A 21,750-nucleotide genomic window follows, 5' to 3' on the forward strand; every position below is an offset into this window, starting at 1 on the left:
AACTCATACAGCAATTCAGCAACATGGGAAGTTATAAAATCTATGCACAGAAATCAGTTGCATTTCTGTATGCTAACAATGAAACAGAAGAATGAGAAATTAAGTAATCAATCTCATTTATAATTGCACCAAAAGCCGTAAGGTACCTAGGAATAAACCTAACCAAAGAGGTAAAGAATCTGTACTGAGAAAGCTATAGAACACTCATGAAAGAAATTGAGGAAGACACAAAGAGATGGAAAAACATTCCATGCTCATGGATTGGAAGAACACCAGCTCATGGATTGGAAGAATAAATATTATTAAAATGTCTATGCTACCCAGAGCAATCTACATATTCAATGTAATCCCTATCAAAATACAACCAACATTTTTTACAGAACTGGAACAAACAATCCTAAAATTTGTATAGATACCAAATTGTATAAAAATTGTAAAGACACCAAATAGCCAGAGGAATGTTGAAAAAGAAAACCAAAGCTGGGGGCATCACAATGCCAGACTTCAAGTTGTATTACAAAGCTGTAATCATCAAGACAATATGGTACTGGCACAAAAACGACACATAGATCAACGGAAGAGAATACAGAGCCCAGAAATGGACCCTCAACTCTATGGTCAATTGATCTTTGACAAAGCAGGAAAGAAGATCCAATGGAAAAAAATAGTCTCTTCAACAACTGGTGTTGGGAAAATTGGACAGCCACATGTAGAAGAATGAAACTGGACCATTTCCTTGTACTATACACAAAAATAAACCCAAAATGGATGAAAGACCTAAATGTGAGACAGGAATCCCTCAAAATCCTAGAGGAGAACACAGGCAGCAACCTCTTCAACTTCAGCAGCAACAACTTCTTGCTAGACACATCTCCAAAGGCAAGGGAAACAAAAGCAAAAATGAACTACTGGGACTTCATCAAGATAAAAAGCTTCTGCATAGCAAAGGAAACAGTCAACAAAACTAAAAAGCAACCTACAGAATGGGAGAAGATATTTACAAATGACATATCAGTTAAAGGGATAGTATCCAAGATCTACAGAGAACTTATCAAACTCAACACCCAGAAAACAAATAATCCAGTCAAAAAATGGGCAGAAGACATGAACAGACATTTCTTCAAAGAAAACATACAAATGGCCAACAGGCATATGAAAAAATGCTCAACATTACTTGACATCAGGGAAATATAAATCAAAACCACAATGAGATACCACCTCACACCAGATAGAATGGCTAGAATTAACAAATCAGGAAACAACATTTGTTGGCAAGGATGTGGAGAAAGGGGAAACCTCTTACACTGTTGGTGGGAATGCAAGCTGGTACAGCCACTCTGCTAAACAGTTATGGAGGTTCCTCAAGAAATTAAAAATAGAGCTACCCTAGGACCCAGCAATTAACACTACTAGGTATTTACCCCAAAGATATAAATGTAGTGATATGAGGGGGCACATGCACCCCAATGTTTATAGCAGCAATGTCCAAAACAGCCAAACTATGGAAAGAGCCAAGATGTCCATCCACAGATGAATGGATAAAGAAGATGTGGTGTATGTATACACACACACACACACACACACACACACACACACACACACACACACACACACAATGGAATATTACTCAGCCATCAGAAAGGATGAATACTTACCATTTACATCAACATGGATGGAATTGAAGGGTATTATGCTGAGTAAAATAAGTCAGTTAGAAAAACACAATTATCATACAGTTTAACTTATCTATGGAATATAAGAAACAGTGAAGAGGATCAAAAAGGAAGGGAGGGAAAACTGAATGGGAAGAAATCAGAGAGGGAAACGAGAGACTCTTTACTATGAGAAACAAACTGAGGGTTGTTGGAGGGGACGAGGGGTGGGCGTCGGGTATTTGGGTGATGAGCATTAAGGACGGAATGTATTGTGATGAGCACTGGGTGTTATATGTAACTGATGAATTACTGATCTCTACATTTGAAACTAATAAAGTACTATATGTTGGCTAACTGGATTTAAATTAAAAAAATAAATTTATTAAATAAAAAAGAATAATTACTCTCATTTATTCTTCAAATTGTATTGGGTATCACAATGCTGAACAACAGCAGATCCTCAATAAGTAACCAAATTAAAAAAAGAAAAAGAAAAGATCTTTTTTTCCACTTAATTGAGATCAATTAAGTGAAACTATCCTGCTTACAGTTTAACATACCTTTCATTCTTCCATGATGAAGATATAGACAAAATAAAAGAATCTGTACCACAGGTGTGTTGTTCATTTCAGCTATCTGGATAATCTATTAGGATTAGTATAGGATGACTGTTTGCAATTATAAGACAATTTAAATGAATTTATTGCCTAGAATCCCACTGGCTATATTTTTTCAAAACCTTATCTTTTAAGCATTTTAAATATCATACTTGGGACGCCTGGGTGGCTCTGATGGTAGAGAATCTGCCTTCGGCTCAGGTCATGATCTCCAGGTCCTGGGATGGAGCCCACATCAGGCTCCCCGGCTGGCTCAGTGGGGCGGGAGGGGGTCTGCTTCTCCCTCTCCCTCTGCCTCTCCCCCACTGTGTGCTCTCTCTGTCTATCTCTCTCAGTGAAAAAATAAAAAAATATTAAAAAAAATAAATGTCATACTTAACCCCTAACATGGGAAGCAAACAGATTATTAATTTCACAAAGTGGTCTAAAATAATTTAATAACAAAAGACAAATGTCTAGTAAGGTACTTTATATGAGTTATCTCATTAAATCTTCAAAAGGATCCTGTGAGGTAAGTAATAAACTCCTTTAAAAATTTTGTAATAGCTTTATTGAGATATAATTAATATACCTTAAATCTTTGTAAAGTGTACAAGCCAGTGGTTTTTAGTATGACAAACTTGTCAAACGTATTACCATAACATAATTTTAGAAAATTTTCATCCTCCCCAAAAGAAACCCTGAACCTATTAACAGTCACACCCCATTCTTCCCTCCTTGTATCTCTTGACAACCACTGATCTACCTGGCTCTACTGATTTGCCGATTCTGGACATTTCATATAAATGTAAACTTCATACAAATGATCTTTCGTGACTGTTTTATCTCATTTAGCATGTTTTCAAGATTCATCCACATTGTAGCATGTATCGCTATTTGTTCCTTTTATTAACAAAAAGATATTCCATTTAATGGATATGCCACATTTTATTTATCCATCCATCAACTGATGAACAGTGGGGTTGTTTCCTTTTCTTGGCTATTATAAATATGCTGCTATGAACATCGATGTGAACGTTTTTGTGTAGGCAAATGTTTTCTTCTTTTTATTAGTTTCAGGTGTACAATGCAATGATTCAACAACTCTACACATTTCTCAGTGCACATGAAAGTAAGTATACTTGTAATCCATTTTATCTCTTCTACCTGTGCACCTCCCCTCCAGCAATCACGAGCCTGTTTTCTGTATTTAAGAGTCAGTTTTTTGTCTCTTTTTCTCTTTTTTCATTTGTTTTGTTTCTTAAATTCAACATATGAGTGAAATATACTTGTCTTTCTCTGACTTATTTTACTTAGCATTATACCTTCTAATCCATCCTCTATGTTGCAAATGGCAAGATCTCACCCTTTTTTTATGGATAATATTCTGCCATACACACACACACACACACACACACACACCACATCTTTAACCATTCATCTATGGTTGGACACTTGGATTGTTTCCATATCTTGGCTGTTGTAAATAATATTGCAATAAACATGGGATGTATATATTTCTCAAATTAACATTTTCGTTTTTGGGGGTTAAATACCCAGCAGTGAAATTACTAGGTCATCTGATAATTCTATTTTTAACTTTTTGAGGAACCTCCATTCTGTTTTCTACAGTGGCTGCACCAGTTTGCATTCCCACCAACAGTGCATGAGGGTTTTTTTTCTCCACATCCTTGCCACCACTTGTTATTTTCTATGTTTTTTATTTTAGCCATTGAAGACATATGTTTTCAATTTTCCTGGGTATGTACCTAGAAGTGGAGTTACTAGGTAATATCATAAGTCTATGTTCAATTTTTTGAGGGTCTGCTAAACTATTTTCCAAAGTGGCTGTACTACTTTACACTCCCAATAGCAATGAATGAGAGTTTCAATTTCTCCACATCCTCAACAACACTCGTTACTGTCTTCTCATTTTTAGCTACGCTAGTAGCTGTGTGTTGCTGGGGGCTTGATTTGAATTTTCCTAATAACTAATGTTATTGAGCATTTTTTCATATGCATATTGGCCATTTATATATCTTCTTTGTAGAAATGTCTATTCAGATCTCTTGCCCATTTTTCAATTGGGTTATCTTTTTATTCTTTATATGTTCTGGGTTCTAGTATAATTTACAATTATTTCCTACTATTCTATGGGTTGTCTTTTTTACCTTTTTGGTGTCCTTTGATGCAAAAAGTTTTCAATTTTCCTTTTAAAGATTTTATTTATTTATTTGATGCACAGAGAGAGAGACAGCTAGAGAGGGAACACAAGCAAGGGGAGTGGGAGAGGGAGAAGCAGGCTCCTGGCTGAGCAGGGAACCTGATGTGGGGCTTGACCCCAGGACGCCGGGATCACGACCTGAGCTGAAGGCAGATGCTTAACGACTGAGGCATCCCCCAAATTTTTCAATTTTGATGAAGTCCAATTTATTTATTTTTTTCTTTTGTCATTTATCCTTTTCATGCTGTATCTAAGAAACATTGCCTAACCCAAGATCATGAAGATTTATGCCTATGTTTTCTACTTAAAAATGTTTCTTAGTTTTGGGCCTTATATTTAGGTGTACAACCCATTTTAAATTAATTTTTGTATATGGTGTGTTAAACCCCATTTCATAGAGGAAAAACCTAGGCAAAGTGAAGCTAAGAAATTTTTCCAAAGTGTAATAGCATTCAAGGGCTAAGACAGGATTCAAGTCTAAACAATCTGACTCTAAAGTCTGCACACTTACCCACAATATTATGCTACTTCTATATTGCAACTAAGGTTTTTCTCTTTTGTCAAAATGTATATAAACCGATAGATTAAGGTTTTTGTTCTTTTAATTATTGGTAGGTAGGCAATACAATGGAAAACTCATAAGAAAGACATCAGTATTACTTCAAAAGGGATCATCAGTTTTCTGCTTTATGCAAAGAAATGCTGCAAAGACACATAAAAACTTTAAAAAGCAAAGCCAATATCCACATGTGATAAACATGCAATTTCTATATTGGAAATGGTTTACTGCTTTTACAGTTAATCATTCTTTTTGGTAACTGAAATCAGAAGAGAAAAGTTCACCAAATGTTTTCTTTCTTCAATATATTAGATCCATGTTCACTGACTTTATTAACCTATATTATTTCCTAAAAATAATCCCCCCTATGTTATGTCACATTCTGTGAAAACTGATTCTTCAAAAGGTGACCATCTTAAAACTAGATAATGTCTAATTTGTCTATTCCAACCAGTTTGTATCTATAAAAATTTCACCAAATGATATGTAAAGATACCAATTCTCATGATAGCCCTATAAAGTAGCATTTCATATGAAGGTCCAGAAATTTGAAAAGTTAATAATTCTGGAAATGTTAAGTAACATCAACATAGATTAAGACTTTGGTCTAGCAAGAACTGTCTCAGTTTTCTTAATATCCAATGTAATATTCTACCCATCATATATTATTAACTACATTTAGCACAGCAATCGTTAATTATTATAATCAAGTAAAATTCATAAAGAACTATCTGTTATCCCCTGTATGAATGAATGACATCATATAGAGAGATTTCAGAACAGTTTATTAAATAGACCTTTCAACTCTACCTACTCTACCAATGACAGGTTTTTTTTTTTTTAAAAACTGATTAAATTTTATCTAGGTAACTGTGGTTAGGTATTTCTCAACTCCACTTGCCTCCTACTTTATTAATATATATAATTTAACACATATTTTGTTTCAAAAGAAAGACAAGTATTGGTTAAATGAAGAGCAATTTGCCTGTCTGCACTTTCTTGCTGACTTAAAGCTTGATTTTAATTTGTGTTGTATGCTTCTGTTAACGAAACTATTTAAAATAACTATTTAAGTCTATGATATTAACATAATGGATACTTTCTCCTAGAATCTCAATAGAGGGGATTTTTTTTATGTTAACTTGAGGCCTTTTAATAGATGCCATTCACAGAGGTGTTTTATTTTTTAAATTTCTAATGGGAACACTTTATGCTTCCAATGAGCTCTGTGATCTAAACCAATCTGTACAACTTTGCCAACACAAAGGGGTCATTTGAATTCAGAAAAGGTGGAAAATCTAGCTTTGTGTTTTTTTTTCCCAACAGCACAAATAAGTTTCTGAAAGCAAGAGAACCACAAATTCTGACAACACTGGCTACATATAATTAATTGGGGGACCAACTCAGGACAACTCCCCAGAAAGCTTTGCCCTGAACATGTTACCATTTCATCCACCCCTGACTGAGAAACATACAAATGTTTATACTACTCTGATTTCTCAGAACAGGACGGAAGGACAGGCTCTCTCAAAAGCCATATAAGCTTTTTGTAGGATCACTATTATCCTGGGACACTAATGCAAGACTAAATATAAGTTCATGAATAAATTCATTCTTCAAAGTATCATTACACTTTGAGCACATTTGCTCAAAATGGTCAAGTCCATTTGCTAACTTCAAATATGGCTAAGAGAAATAAAAATGAAATATAATAAATATCAAAAAGCTTTCTATATATGAAAAAAATTAACAATACTTTGGGTACTGGCAGAATAAGTTCTTCTAGAAACCAAAGAGATATAAAAGAGAGTCCTTTAAGGCAATAAAGTACTCAAGCTTCATGCTAAATAGGGAGAAACATTCTGTAGAAGAAAATGTTATAACAAGATTCCATATTTTTAATCCCTATTTCCCCTGGGAAACTAAAGAATATAATGTTCATATTCTAGTCTGATTATATTAAAGGAAGACTTCTACTAAATAGAGAGGCAAGTAGGACTTGGAAAAACTCTATTTGCTTGAAAAAAGAAGAGGCCACTTCATAATAAAAAGGAAGTTCATAACCAGGGTACCTGGGTTTACCTTTGCTTTGCGAAAGTGGTAGACCACCAGCATGCTAACGAAGTCGAGCAGCATACACAGGGCTTGGAAGGAGATGATAGCAAGTCGCAAATACTTATCCTCCTGGACAAAGCAGGGGCTGTCATCAGCACAGTAAGGGCAGCCCTCCCTGCAGGGTAGGCAGACATGGGCTTCTTCTGACACATCTTTTGCACTTCCTGAAAGTTCCAAATAAAACCACAGTGTCATTGCACCTCTGAGATAGGTGAGATTCAGTACACAAAACACATCCTCACCTCTTCATTCCTTATTGTTTTTACTAAAGACCTTTTATCAACCTGCTTGCTAAGGGAGAATTACTTTGCTTTTAGACCTAAACAAAATTCTTTTTATCCTTTTGATTAAAAAAAAAAAGTCATTGAGAGTAATTGAAAAAAATTAGCAAAAATGGAAATAAAACTCCTTAAAGGCAAAGAACAGTTTTCCAATTCTGTCATATCATTACCTACCAATCACCAAATGATACTTTCTATGGCACAAATCATATTCCATAAATATTTGTTAAAGAATTAGGGTGGCTGGGTGGCTCATTCGGTTGGGCATCTGCCTTTGGCTCAGGTCATGATCCCAGGGTCCTGGGATCAAGTTCAGCATTGGGTTCCCTGGTCAGCAGGGAGCCTGCTTCTCCCTCTCCTCCCTGCTCTTGCTCTCACTCTCTCTCTCTCAAATAAATAAAATCTTTAAAAAAAGAATTAACCAAAAGGAGGGATAAGAAAGTTATCTCTTTTCTGTGCGAAGTAATACACAACACTTTTGGAACGCCTTGACCTAGATGGCACAGAATCCAGAATGAGGCTTTGATTGCTCCTTAATTCAGCAGAGATCTCATCTACTAAGTTCATTAGGTCTAAATTGGATAAAATGGTACTTAACTGGCAGTTGTTCAGTGTGCAATTGCCTAATGATGGTGCATCCTTTGCCCAGAGTATAATCCATACTTATAGGCTATCATGTAATTTCCTACTTTGCCTATTCATAAGACATTTCCTCACTATTACCTAACTGCTGCTATTGATCCTCCCTTTACTTTTAGATTTTTCTGTCTCAGTTGTCGAACTTAACTTAGCTCTGAAGCTCAATGGGTGAAGATTTTCTTTAATTGTTGAAACACTGGAAAATATCCAATTAATAACATATACTAAAAATTTTTTTCCTGGGAGGGATGGGGTGGCTGGGTGATGGACATTGGGGAGGGTATGTACTATGGTGAGTGCTGTGAATTGTGTAAGACTGATGAATCACAGACCTGTACCCCCGAAACAAATAATACCTTATGTTAATTAAAAAATTAAAAAAAACCTATTTCCAACTCTGAACTCAATATGAAAGACATTAGTGAATATATACCCAATTTAGTATATAATACAACCACCCAGTTTAGTATATAACACAACCACCCTGTTAAATATGTAACACAACCTTGACTGAACGAGGAATCTGGGAAAGAGGTTGCTCTGGTTAACAGCATTTTAATAATACAAAGTTTAACAAAGTATTTATTACTTTCAATTCTTGTTGAAAAGGTTCATAATCCTTCTAAAATGTATTTGTCTGCTCTCCTTCCTTAATATATAGCAAAAAAGTAATTGAATATTTCTTTGATGATTCAGGATAGTATGCTGTTTAAGAGTCACTATTCTGTTACACAGTGAAAAGTGTATGAATTTTAGTATCCAGCAGATATGGTTCCCATTGCTAGATAGCTCTGAGATATTAGTCAACTCATTTGACTATTTTGGGTCTTAGTTTACTTATGTATGAAATGTGAATTGTTGTGGGTCTTAACCAAGTTAATATTTATAAATTAGAGTGCTTGGTTTTCTCTTCTCCAAAAACTGAAGATGCAAAGAGGGAGTTGAAATCCACTGGTGCCTTAAAAAAAAGTATTACTGTTCAAAAACAAGAAAGTTAGAAGAAAGAGCTGAGGTAAAGAGGAAGTGGGAATAATAAGCTCCATTTTAGAGAAACTAACTTTGAGATTCAACTCATTGTCCAGCAGTAATATACAATAAGAAATGAGCAATAATACAAGACTGGGGTGTGGGAGAAAGATCAGTCAGAGAAAGAACCTACAGAGAGCTCTGGGAGTGGATAAGGCAATGATTAGGCAATGCAAAGAGTAAGAAGCTAGACAGATAGAAATTTTTACGATATCACAATAGAAAACTGATTTATTGGAACATGCTGAAATGTGATCAAAGATGATGACTGAGGAAAGGCTATGAGGTATAATGATTATTTTATCTTTCACTGACCTTTTTCTTCTTTTTAAAGATTTTATTTATTTATTTGACAGAGAGAGAGATAGCGAGAGAGGGAACTCAAGCAGGGGGAGTGCGAGAGGGAGAAGCAGGCTTCCCGCCGAGCAGGGAGCCTGATGCGGGGCTCGATCCCAGGACCCTGGGATCATGACCTGAGCCAAAGGCAGACACTTCACAACTAGCCACCCAGGCGCCCCAATCTTTCACTGACCTTTAAGACAGTGGTTTCCAAGGAGTGATAGAGACTGCAACTAGTTGGTCAGGGCTTAAAGAATAAATATGAGATAAATAGAGTACTATTTCAATAAATGTTCCATTGAATGAAAAAAGCAAGAAAATTTCATGGTTAATAGGAATAATGATGAAGTTAAAAAAAAAGGATTTTGATTTTGTGTTTTGTTTTCTTCTATTATAGGTAGGATCTGAGCATTGCTGCAGTCCGCAAAAGGAGCCACTACTAGAAATTAAGGAAGGATATGGGAAGGCTGGTAAAAAAGGATGGGAGAAGTCAGGATTGAAAATAATCAAAAGCACAATTGGAAAAATTAACTCTAAGAATAACTGATGTTTCTGCTCACATTGGAAAGTAGAGGTGGATTAAAGATTTTTTTTTTTTTTACATGGATGGAACTAGAGGGTATTATGCTAAGCAAAATAAGTCAGAGGAAGATAATTATCATATGATTTCACTCATATGTGGAATTTAAGAAACAAAACAGAGGATCATAGGAGAGGGGAGGGAAAAATAAAGATGAAATCAGAGAGGGAGACAAAAACATAAGAGACTCTTAACTACAGACAGCAAACAGGGTTTGCTGGAGGGGAGGTGTGGGGGGGATGGGGTAACTGGGTGATGGACATTAAGGAGGGCATGTGATGTAAAGAGTACTGGGTGTTACATACAAGTGATGAATCACTAAATTCTACCTCTGAAACTAATAACACAGTATATGTTAATTAACTGAATTTAAATAAAATTGATTTTTAAAAAAGATTTTTTAAAATAATTTTTTTTATAAAGGGGAGAAATCAGTTGAAAACTGTTTTGAAATATAGACAAAAGACAATGTGGAAGCCAATCTTGTAAAGTCTTATACTTTTCAACAACTCAGGTTGAGAATGAGGAAGGCCAGTTTTGAGGATGAAGACATGAAAGATCAAAGCAGCAATATTACACAAGATGACTAGTTGGGATCACTTGGCAGAAAAAGAATCCATTTAGTGTAAGATGGTATGATTTACTAGGAGATCTATCCAAAATGTTTTTTTTTTCTTATTTTCTACAATTATCAGTAGCATAGAAATAAATGAGGAGGATAGAGCAGTCGAGGAAAGAGAATAAAGGATTGTGACGGTGGCATTACATCACAGGGAAGGAGGGAAAGCCATTACAAGACTGTAATGGAGGGCAGCTGGGGCTCAATCCTCCAGAGACCTCCTGAGTCTGAGTCAATCTGAGGCATTAAAGAGGAAAACATTTCTTCACCATTGACCTTATTCATTGTTCAAGGGTAGCCTCCAGAGTCATTAACTCCTGTACAATTTTTGGTTATGGACTCATAAATTTGGAGCAGATTTTTGCATCTTGGGCCATGACTTCAGCGGTGCCCCACAGCAGAAAAGAAATTTAAAAGTGTGGTATGAGGTTCCAGTCTGAAGCAAAGCATAATACAACTGTATTTATGCAAAACACTCAAAGCTTTCAGGAAATAGAACAATGACTGGAGTAAGACATAAGGCCAAGTGGCATTTGAAGGGATTAAAAACAAGTATCTAATATGGACAAAAACTGGCACACAAGTCAAAAGCTACAAAGTACAAAAGTCTAGGATACTAAGAAAACAATAAATTAACTCTGAGTAGAAAATGGATAGTCATGTGAATGAAGTAAAAAGGGGTCATTGCACTGAATAAGATAAAGTTGTCAAGGATTCAGATGGTCTGATGATGGTGACAAAAATGTCAAGACCTCTATGAACAAATACAGAAGACAAAGGTCAGTATTTCCCCTTCTGGTCAAGATGGAAGAATATGGATTGAATTTACCTTCCTATCAGAAACAATGACAAGAATAGACAAAATATTATGGTTATGGTTTTACAGACTGGACATCTGGCAACGAAGGACAGTAATTCCTAACAAGTGCAAATACAATAAACCAAACTACTATAAACAGAATCACAACAAAAGTTAAATTAGTAAAGAAAAAGTATCTATGGAAAGTCTTGGTTTTATGAAATAGTCCTTCTTAACCCAATCTTTGTTTTCGTGCTTCAGCTAAATAGGCAGATATTTTCTCATTGGTTTAAGAAGCTCCTACCTGCCTATAAGCCAAGCAGTACATACTATTTACTTTCAATACAAATTAAACTTGAAACTTTACTCATATCTAATGGTATAATTCTCCTAGAAGGTATGAGCTATTTAGTACTTTGAATCACTCAAGCCTGAAAAATACAATTGAACAACATGGGTTTGAAACACATGATCCACTAATACGTGGATTTTTTTCAATAAATATATTGAGAAATTTTTGGAGAATTTTGACAATTTGAAAAAACTAGCGGATAAACTGTGTACCCTAGAAATATTGAAAAATTAAAGAAAAAGTTGGATATGTCATGAATGCATAAAATAATATGTAAATACCAGTCTATTTTAACATTTAATTATCATAAAACATATACTAATCTATTATAAAAACTTAACATTTATCAAAATGTATACACACTTACAGGACCAACACATAGCACCATTCCACAGTTGAGGAAAATTGTAAACAAGTGTAAAGATATAGTATTAAAATCATAAGTGTTTAAAGTAAATGTAGTAATACTGTACTACTTAATAATTTTGCAGCCACCTCCCGATCTATTGTGGTGAGCTTGAGCATTGCCAGTATCCACTTAAAACCCATCTGATGCTAATCATCTCTGCATGTCACTCCAGTAAATTTGTACTGCATAAAAAGTGATCTTACAGGTTTCTCATGTATTTTTTTATTGTGTTTAGTACAATACTGTAAACCCCTGAACAATACCATGAGACCCAAACAGAGTGCCACTAGTGATGCTTCCAAGAAGCAGAGAAAACTCATGACATTACAAGAAAAAGGTGAATTGCTTGATATGTACCATAGATTGAGGTCTGCAGCTGCAGGTGCCTGCCGTTCAACATAAAAGAATCCAGTAAGGACATTGTGAAAAAAGAAAGAAAGAAAGAAAAGAAAAGAAAAGAAAAAAGAAGAGAAAAGAAAAGAAAGAGAAAGAAAGAAGAAAGAAAGAAAGAAAGAAAAGAAAGAAAGAAAAGAAAGAAAGAAAGAAAGAAAGAAAGAAAGAAAGAAAGAAAGGAAAGAAAGAAAGGAAAGAAAAGAAAGAAAGAAAAGAAAGAAAGAAAGAAAGAAAAGAAAGAAAGAAAGAAAGAAATGAAAGAAGAGAAAGAAAGAAAGAAGAAAGAAGGAAGGAAGAAAAGAAAAAGGAAATTTGTGAAGATGTTGCTGTAGCTATGCCAGCAGGCACAAAAACCTCGCACTTTTTGTGAAATACCTTTTTATCTCATATTAAAAATGCAGCTTTTATGTGAGTACAGGATTGCTATAAGAAAAGCATACCTATGGACACATGATTTGAAAAAAGTGAAGCCATTATATGAAAAACTTAAAGCAAAGGAAGGTGAAGGATCTAAAGCTGGAGAATTTAATGCCAGCAAAGGACGGTTTGATAATTTTAGAAAGACGTTTGGCTTAAAAAATGTCAAGATAACAAGAGAAGCAGTGTTTGCCAACCAAGAGGCAGCAGATGAGTTCTCAGATGCCTTTAAGAAAATCATTGAACAGGTTTTTAATGCAGATGGGGGGGGGGAGGAATGCCACAAAGGACATTTATTAATAAGGAAGAAAAGTGAGTAGCAGCATTTAAGGCAGAAAAGGATAGGCTAACTCTGCTGTTTTGTGCAAATGCAGTCAGGTTTATGATCAGGACTGCCCTTATCTATACCGCTACTTGTAGGGAAAAGATAAACACCAGCTGCCAGTCTTTTGTTTTACAACAAGTAGGCCTGCACTAAAAGAACCCATTTTCTGGATTGGTTCCATCGATGCTGTGTTCTTGAAGTCAGGAAGTACTTTTCCAGTAAAATACTGCCTATTAAAGTTCTTTTGATATTGGACAATGCCCCTGGCCAGCCAGAACCCCATGAATTCAACACTGAAGGCATGAAAAATTTCTATTTGTCCCCAAACACAATGTCTCTAATTCAGCCTCTAGATCAGATGTCATAAGGACCTTTAAGGCTCATTCCATGGTAGTCTATGAAAATGATTGCCATGGCTATGAAAGGGAACCATAATGGAGTATTCCTCAGCCATGAGAAAGGATGAATATTTACCATTTACACTGACATGGATGGAACTGGAGGGTATTATGCTGAGTGAAATAAGTCAGAGAAAGACAATATGGTTTCATTCATATGTGGAATATAAGAAATTGTTATAGAGGATCAAAAAGGAGGGAGGGGAAAGTTGAATAGAAGAAATCAGACAGGGAGACAGAATCATGAGAGACTCAACTACAGGAAACAAACTGAGGGTTTGCTGGAGGGGAGGTTGGGTGGAAGGATGGGGTAATTAAGGAGGGCATGTGATGTGATGTGCACTAGGTATTATATGCAACTGATGAATTACTGAAGTTCTACATCTGAAACTAATGATGTATTATTGTATGTTGGCTAATTGAATATAAATTAAAGAAAAAAAAAAGAAAGAGAACCACAATAGAGAGAACTCATAAAGGTCTAGAAGGATTACACCACTGAGGATGCCATCATTATTACAGAAAAAGCAATGAAGCCATCAAGGCCAAAACTAAATTCCTACAGAAAAAAAAACCTGTGACAAATGTTGTGCATAACTGTACAGGATTTACAACAGAGCCATGGCAAAAAATGTGTGTGTGTGTGGGGGGGTAAAGGGTAATATGGATCTTTGGGAGAAATTTAAGAGTTAATAGATACCACAGCAGAGGAACTGACAGAAGACCACTTGATGGAGATGAGTGCTTCCAAACCAGTGCCAGATGATGAGAAAGAAGAGGTAGAAGAAGCAGTATCAGAAAACAAATTGACATTAGACAATCTGGCAGAAGGGTTCTGATTATTCAAGACTGCTTTAACTTCTTTTACAGCATGGACCATTCTATGATACAGGCACTAAAACTACAGCAAACGATGGTAGAAGGATTGGTACTGTATAGAAACATTTTTAGAGAAATGAAAAAATAAATGTATTTCTGTAAAGTTACAGCAAGAGTGCCTGATTCTCCTGCCTCCTCTTCCACCTGTACCACCCTTAAGACAGTAAGACAAACCCCTCTTCCTCCTCTTCTTCTACAGCCTATATTCAACATGGAAACAATGAGGATGAAGACCTTTATGATGATCTACTTCCACTTAATGAATAGTAATGAATAATCATGGCATACAGTTAATAAACTTATTTTTGTGCATGTATGCCTCTTCATGTGAAAATCTATCTGCCAAGCAAGAACTGTATGAGACATTTCTGTGTCATCATCACCATCCTCGCTTAAGCATTCATTGTGTAGAACATCATGTGCAAGACGTGTATGGAAATGGAGAAGCTATCCTTCCAAAGACATGCAGTAAGTGATATTTAATATAAAATTAATAATGGGTTAGCTTTCTTACTGTTTTATAACTTGGCTTTCAAAGAATTATGTTACCATATACAATGCCTCTCTCTCTCTCATAAATTGAGAGAACTGTATTTGGCCTATTGTCACAAGTAAGTGTTTTTCTAAAAATGTTAAACAATGTTTTCCAATACTATATTAAGAAGATGACTGTAATACTATATGTCCTAAAATTTTTTCTTATTTATTTATTTATTTTTTAGAAAGAAAGAGAGAGAGCACAAGCAGGAGGGACAGAGGAGAGAGAATCCTCCATCAGACTATGCTCTGAGCATGGAGACCGACACTGGGCTTGATCCCAAAACCCTGAGATCATGACCCGAGCCAAAACCAAGAGTTGGATGCCTAACTGATTGCACCACCAGGGCGCCCCTGTATGCCATACAAATGTTCTAATGATTCATTCATTAGCATACAGGGTAGGCTATCATGAAGCAACTGTATTGATTACACGAGGTTACTATAAAGTAATCATATTGCTGCTTCTTTATCAATGCATGAATTGTAATACCTATAAATAAATATGAATTCCTTTTCCACATTATCTTTTCATTTTTGAGGTCTACTGTTAGTAATACATATAACATCTACAGTGTCTTTTCGCTTAAAAGATAATATTGAGGTAGGTAGTGACAGATGATTCATCTTGAAAACAGATGACATAATTTTATGGTACCGGTAACTATAACACAATACTGTAAATGTATTTTCTCTTCCTTATGATTTTCATAATAACATTTTTTCTCTAGCTTGCTTTATTGTAATAATAACTTACAGTACATAATACATATACAAAATATGTGTTAATCAACTCTAGAGTATTGGTAGGCCTTATAGTCAACAGTAGGCTATTAGTAGTGAAGTTTTGGGGAAGTCAGGAGTTATACATGGATTTTTAACTGGGCAGGGGATTGGCACTCCAAACCCCCATGTTGTTCAAAGGGTCAAATGCATTGCGGGATGTTAAGTGCTTTGTATATCTGAACTTGTTAGTTTTTGTAACATGACCATGGCAAGCAGTTTCAGTTACATTTTAACTACATTTGACAAGTCCTCCAGCTTTGCTAAATTTTCCATCATTTTTAACCAATCTTAATTTGAGAGTTTCTTTTGGCTTAGAACCAAACCTGTAGTCCATTTTTAGTAAATGCTCAACACCTAACCTTGTTCCTTGATTTTTTTCATGACCAATATTTTACTTTTGCCCAATTTCCTCATTAATTGTTAATTGTTATTCTGTTGCATTCTGTAAGGTACTCCTAATCAGTTTTGGAATGAGGTTGAAGATAGAAAGTACTGATAAAATAATACTTCAAGTTTTAGAGAATTTGACAGAAACAAATTATTATTCAATTCAACAACTATTTTCTGAGTGTCAAATTATGTGTCAGAAACTATTTTACTGGAATAAATCAGTGAACAAAACAAAGATCTCTGTGCCTGTGGAATTTATGTTCTACTAAGGAAAATAGACACAACCAATCAACATAACAGGTAAATAACACTGTATGTAAAACTGAGAAGTGCCAAGAGGAAAAATGAGTAGAGCAAGGGCAGGGGAATCAGAATTACTGGAGGTGGGAGCTGCAATTTGAAGTGAGTAGTTAATGTAGATCTCATTCTAAAGGGGATATCAGAGCAAAGATTTGAAGGAGATAAGAGTTATCCATTCTGACTTGTGACTGAAGAGAATTCCAGGCAGAGAAAATAGCCAGTACAAAGATCCTGGAGTGGGAGCATATCAGGCATATGTGAGGAAGAGCAAAGACACTATTGTGGCTAGAGCAGCTTGAGTGTGTGGCAGTATAGTGAGGTGAAAGCAGAGATATAACAGGGCCAGATCATAAACGGCCCTTGTGGGCCACTTGTAGGGACTTGGATTTTACCCTCAGTAAGATGGAGAGCCATGCAGGATTCTGAGTACGGGAGTGACATGATATACCTTATGTTGTTATAGGATTACTTTGGTATGAAAAATATACTGGAGTGGGTAAGGGTAAAAGCAGGGAAATTAGTGAGAAGCTTTCCAGTAATCCATGTGAGACCTGATGGTGGCTGGGACCACAGTACAACAGTAAAAACTGGCTAGATTCCGACAGAGCTTTAAGATGGAGTCAAGAGGATTTTCTGATGAGTTGGTTATGGAATAAGAGAGAAAGAGTCAAGGATGATTCCTAGATGTTTGGCATTGACAAGTAGATGGATGAAGTTACTAACAACCAAGATGGAGAAGAATGCATGTGCAAGTTTTTGGAGAAGGCCATAAATTCAAACTTGACATTTCAGTTTGAAGATGTCTACCAGAGACTGAAGTGATGATGTCAAGTCTGGAGTCTGGAAGAAAGGTCTGCACTGACAATAAAGACACAAAGTTCATCGGCTCACAGATAGCATTTATGGCCCTGAGACTAGGGCAGATCACCAAAAGAATGAGTGTAGATAGAGATGACTCTTAAGGTCCTCCAATATTAATGTCCCACAAAAATTCTTAGTCACACAGAATTTTCCCTGGCTCTGACTCAAATTTTAAAGGTTACTGCATTATTTTTTTCCATAACCAAAGATTCAAAAACCTTTAAAACAACCAACCAGCAGATAAATACTTTCTTTGGGTTTAAATGTGACTTACAACTATCAAATAGTTAAAACTGCTGTTTTGGTTTGGGTTCCCCAGAGGCAGAGCCTGAAAAAAGGATCTGAGTATAGGTAGCTGATTTGGAGGTGATCCCCCAAAAACAGGAATGAAAAATGAGCTACAAACAGGAAAGAAAGCAAAGGCAATAAAAAGTACTGAGCTGGATATCACCATGGGACATGTGAGCTAAATTTTCCTGAGAGCACCTAAAAGCTGCATACAACACCCCTCAGATTTGTCTGTCCAATGGGAGATGCTGGTGTACTTATGCAGCAACCACCAATCCCACTGATTGATAGCTGTTCCCAGGGGCCTTCAATTTCTAGGCACTCCTGGATAAGGATGAGCAAGGTTAGAGGGCTACAGAGAAAGCCCTGAGGCAAAAAAGGGAAGAAATTCTGTGGGCATTTGGGGTAAGATACTGGCAGCATGTCCCATAACTATCATATATGAAGTGGTCAAAAGTATGTGATACGAGGCACCAAAAAAAGGCCAAAACCAAAACCAAAAACTATGATAGCTTCTAGGTACCAAAAACTATGATAGCTTCTAGGTTCCAAAATCAGCTGTTTCTGGTGCCACTCATATAGAATACAATTTGAATGGTGCCACCTAGATCTGAACAACATGCTTACCATGAACTGCGCACAAAGAGGTGAAGAAGCTTGGGACCTTGAAGGTCACACAGATAATTCTAATTATGCTATTAAATACTTCCCTATACATTCACGAAGCAATTTATTTTACAGAAGTAGTTTATTGTTTCCTGTGGTCTTTTTCTTTTCTTTGTAATACTATGTCTCCATCAATTTGTTAAATATTGTAGAGAATACAATTAATTACTCCCAATTAAAACTATTTTATTTAAAGAGCAGGACCCACTCCAGTTCACTTTTTGTTATATAGATTGTAACTGAATTGCAGGATGGTGAGACGCTCTAATAAACTAGCTTGGTCAAACTACCCAAACCAGATTTTCAAGACTTGGAGGCCCAATAAGCTTAAATCATCACCAAAGGAACAACCTTACATTCACATTAGCAAAAAAAAAAAAAAAAAAAAAAAAAAAAAAAAAAAAAAAAGAAAAGAAAAGAAAAAGAAAACAGTTTCTCTTCTCAGATGTTGCCATATTCAGCAACTCAGATTGGTACTGTCACAGGTTCACATAAGACATTTTGCAACATTCTAAACATTTGGGTTTAAGATCAGTTATTTCCTCTCTGTAAGACTTACCCAAGGATTTAAAAAAAAAAAAAAAGGAAAAAGAACAAATTCTCTACTGCAATTAAAAACAGAGTACATTTGTTTTGGGAGCTTGGGAAGATGGTGGAGTAGGAGGACCCTGAACTCTCCCCATCCCACATTCACAACTAGATATCATCCACATCTATGTCAATACACTAGAGAGTGATCCAAAGACTGGCAGAACAAACTCCACAAATAAATATAAGAAGCTGCATCTGAAAGGTTAAGAAGGTCAGAAAGGCAGAGGGAGGCTGCCAGCAGGAAGGAGGGAGTGGCACGTATGAAGAGGGCAGAGAAATGGGCCCTTGCACCAAAAAGCTCACGGGGAAGATTAATCCCTATAACCCCATAACATTTGGCTTTGAAAACCAGAGAGGCTGAATTGTGGAAATTTGTAAAACCAAGGGGACTTCCAGCCTAGAGCTTTAAAAGTCAGTGGACTCAGCAGTGGGCAAACCAGGACGGTGAGTGATAGCTGGGTCTCTGCCCTGAAAGAGAAAGCAGCCTGAGCAGAGAGACAACACAGAAACAGCAGTTTACACAACAAGGCCAGGGAGTAGGAAGGTAGGGTGGTGGTGGTGGTGAATGGGAGATAGATCTGTTCATACTGATTTCAGAGCATGTTGAGGGACTTCTCCAAAAATGAGGGAGCTGGCAGGTGCCATTTTCCTCCCCTGCCTCCCAGCACACACACAGAGCCACCTGCAGGAAGTGGCTCTCCAGACACTTGCTATCTAACCTGGTAGCAGTGTACCCGAGGACTTGTATACTCCAAGCCTACTAGCCTCAGCCCTGGGCTCAGGGCAAATTTTGTTAGCATATAAGCCCCACTCAGGTGCCAGATGCACAGCTGCCACTGTATGCCAAGCCTACCCAATATGATGCACCCCTGGCCACCTTGGCCCTTAGCTGGTGCATCATTTCAGGGGATCTGACATAGGACAAGTGGCCCAGTGCAAATTTTGCTAACATCCCAACCCCGCTCCCAAGTTACCTGGCAGGCACGTCCCCCTGAAAGCCTGGGTCCCACTAACACCACAGAGAATAAGCACAGCCCATAAGAGGTAGAGAGTCAGTGCAGATGACTTCACTTAAAGAAAAAGTGACTCAGACACAACAGCAGGGCATAAGCAACACACACAGGGTACTCTCCTGAAGTGCCTGGTTCTGGGGAACAGTGGACACTGCACTGCAGGGCACTCCAGGGACTCTTCTTCATAAAGTCACTACTTTCAAGAGCAGAAGACATAGCTGACCTTCTTAACATACAGAAACAGACACAGAGAGGCAGAAAAAATGAGGAGGCAGAAAAATGTATCCCCAGTGAAAGAACAAGACAAGGTCATGGCCAGAGATCTAAGTGAAACAGATATAAGTAACTGCCTGATAGAGAATTTAAAGCAATGATCATTAGGATATGCACTGGACTTGAGAAAAGTATGGAAGACATTAGTGAGACCCTTAACACAGAGATAAGGAATAATATAGCAGAGATAAAGGACTCAATAAATGAAATGAAAAACACACTGATGGAATGAACATCACAATGGAAGAAGCAGGGGAATTAATTAGTGACCTAGAAGACAGAATGATGGAAAGTAATCAAGCTGACATACAGAAAAAAGAATTATGTAAAACGAGAATAGACTTAGGGAACTCAGATTCCATCAAACATAATAACATTTGTATTACAGGAGTCACAGAATAAGAAGAGGAAGAAAAGGAAGCAGAAAATTTATTTGAAGAAATAATTGCTGAAAACTTCCCTAATCTGGGAAAGGAAACAGACAGCCAGATCCAGGAGGCACAGAGAACTCTCATCAAAATCAACAAAAGCAGATCCACACCAAGACATACTATAATTAAATTTGCAAAACATAATAATAAAGAAAAAATTTTAAAGCAGCAAGACAAAAGAAGTAAGTAATTTACAAGAGAAAACCCATAGGGCTAGCTGGAGATTTCTCAACAAACACTTGGCAAGCCAGAAAGGAGTGGCCTGATATATACAAAGCTCTGACTGAGAAAAATCTGCAGCCAAGAATATTCTAACCAGCAAGGTTATGATTCAGACTAGAAGGAGATAGAGTTTCCCAGACAAACAAAAACTAAAGGAGTTCATGGCCACTAAACCAGCCCTGTGAGAAATATTAAAGGGGACTCTGAGTGGAAAGGAAAGACCAAAGGTGACAGTATGAAGGTAGGAAACACAAACCAGTAAAAACATTTCTGTAAAAAAATCAGTCCCAAGGTACTGACAAAAAAGGGTTATAAAATATAATAACACATACATAAAACGTGGGGAGGAGAGGAGAAAAGAACAGGCTCAAACTTAAACGACCATCAACTTAATATAGACTTCAATATGCAGAAGAGGTCATATATAAAACTAATGGTAATCATATATTAAAAACCACTAATAAATATGCAAAGAATAACGAGAAAGAAATGCAAATATATCATTAATGAAAATCAGCAAACTGCGAAACAGAGAAAGACAAGAAATGGTCAAAGAAAATCTCCAGAAAAAGAAAACAAACAAGTGATAAAATGGCAATAAATATATACCTATCAATAATTATTCTGAGTATAAATGGACTAAATGCTCCAATCAAAAGACACAGGGTGACAGAATGGATTAACAAAAAAAAAAGACCTGTGCATATGCTGCCTATAAGAGACTCATTCAGACATAAAGGCAACTGCGGATTGAAAATGGGGAGATGGAGTAATATCTATTATGTAA

At 36.4% G+C, this 21,750-nt stretch overlaps 1 protein-coding gene across 1 annotated transcript in view; it reads right to left on the minus strand.

Annotated features, from left to right (window-relative positions):
• GPR158 (G protein-coupled receptor 158) overlaps nt 1-21,750 on the minus strand; it is a 450,005-nt gene that overhangs the window by 180,460 nt on the left and 247,795 nt on the right. The window contains exon 4 of the mRNA XM_027592170.2: nt 7,117-7,313. Coding sequence (XP_027447971.2) covers nt 7,117-7,313 — 197 coding nt within the window. The remainder of the gene's footprint in view (nt 1-7,116; nt 7,314-21,750) is intronic.

This window comes from Zalophus californianus, chromosome 9 (assembly GCF_009762305.2).
Source record: "Zalophus californianus isolate mZalCal1 chromosome 9, mZalCal1.pri.v2, whole genome shotgun sequence".
Classification (NCBI taxonomy): Eukaryota; Metazoa; Chordata; class Mammalia; order Carnivora; family Otariidae; genus Zalophus; species Zalophus californianus.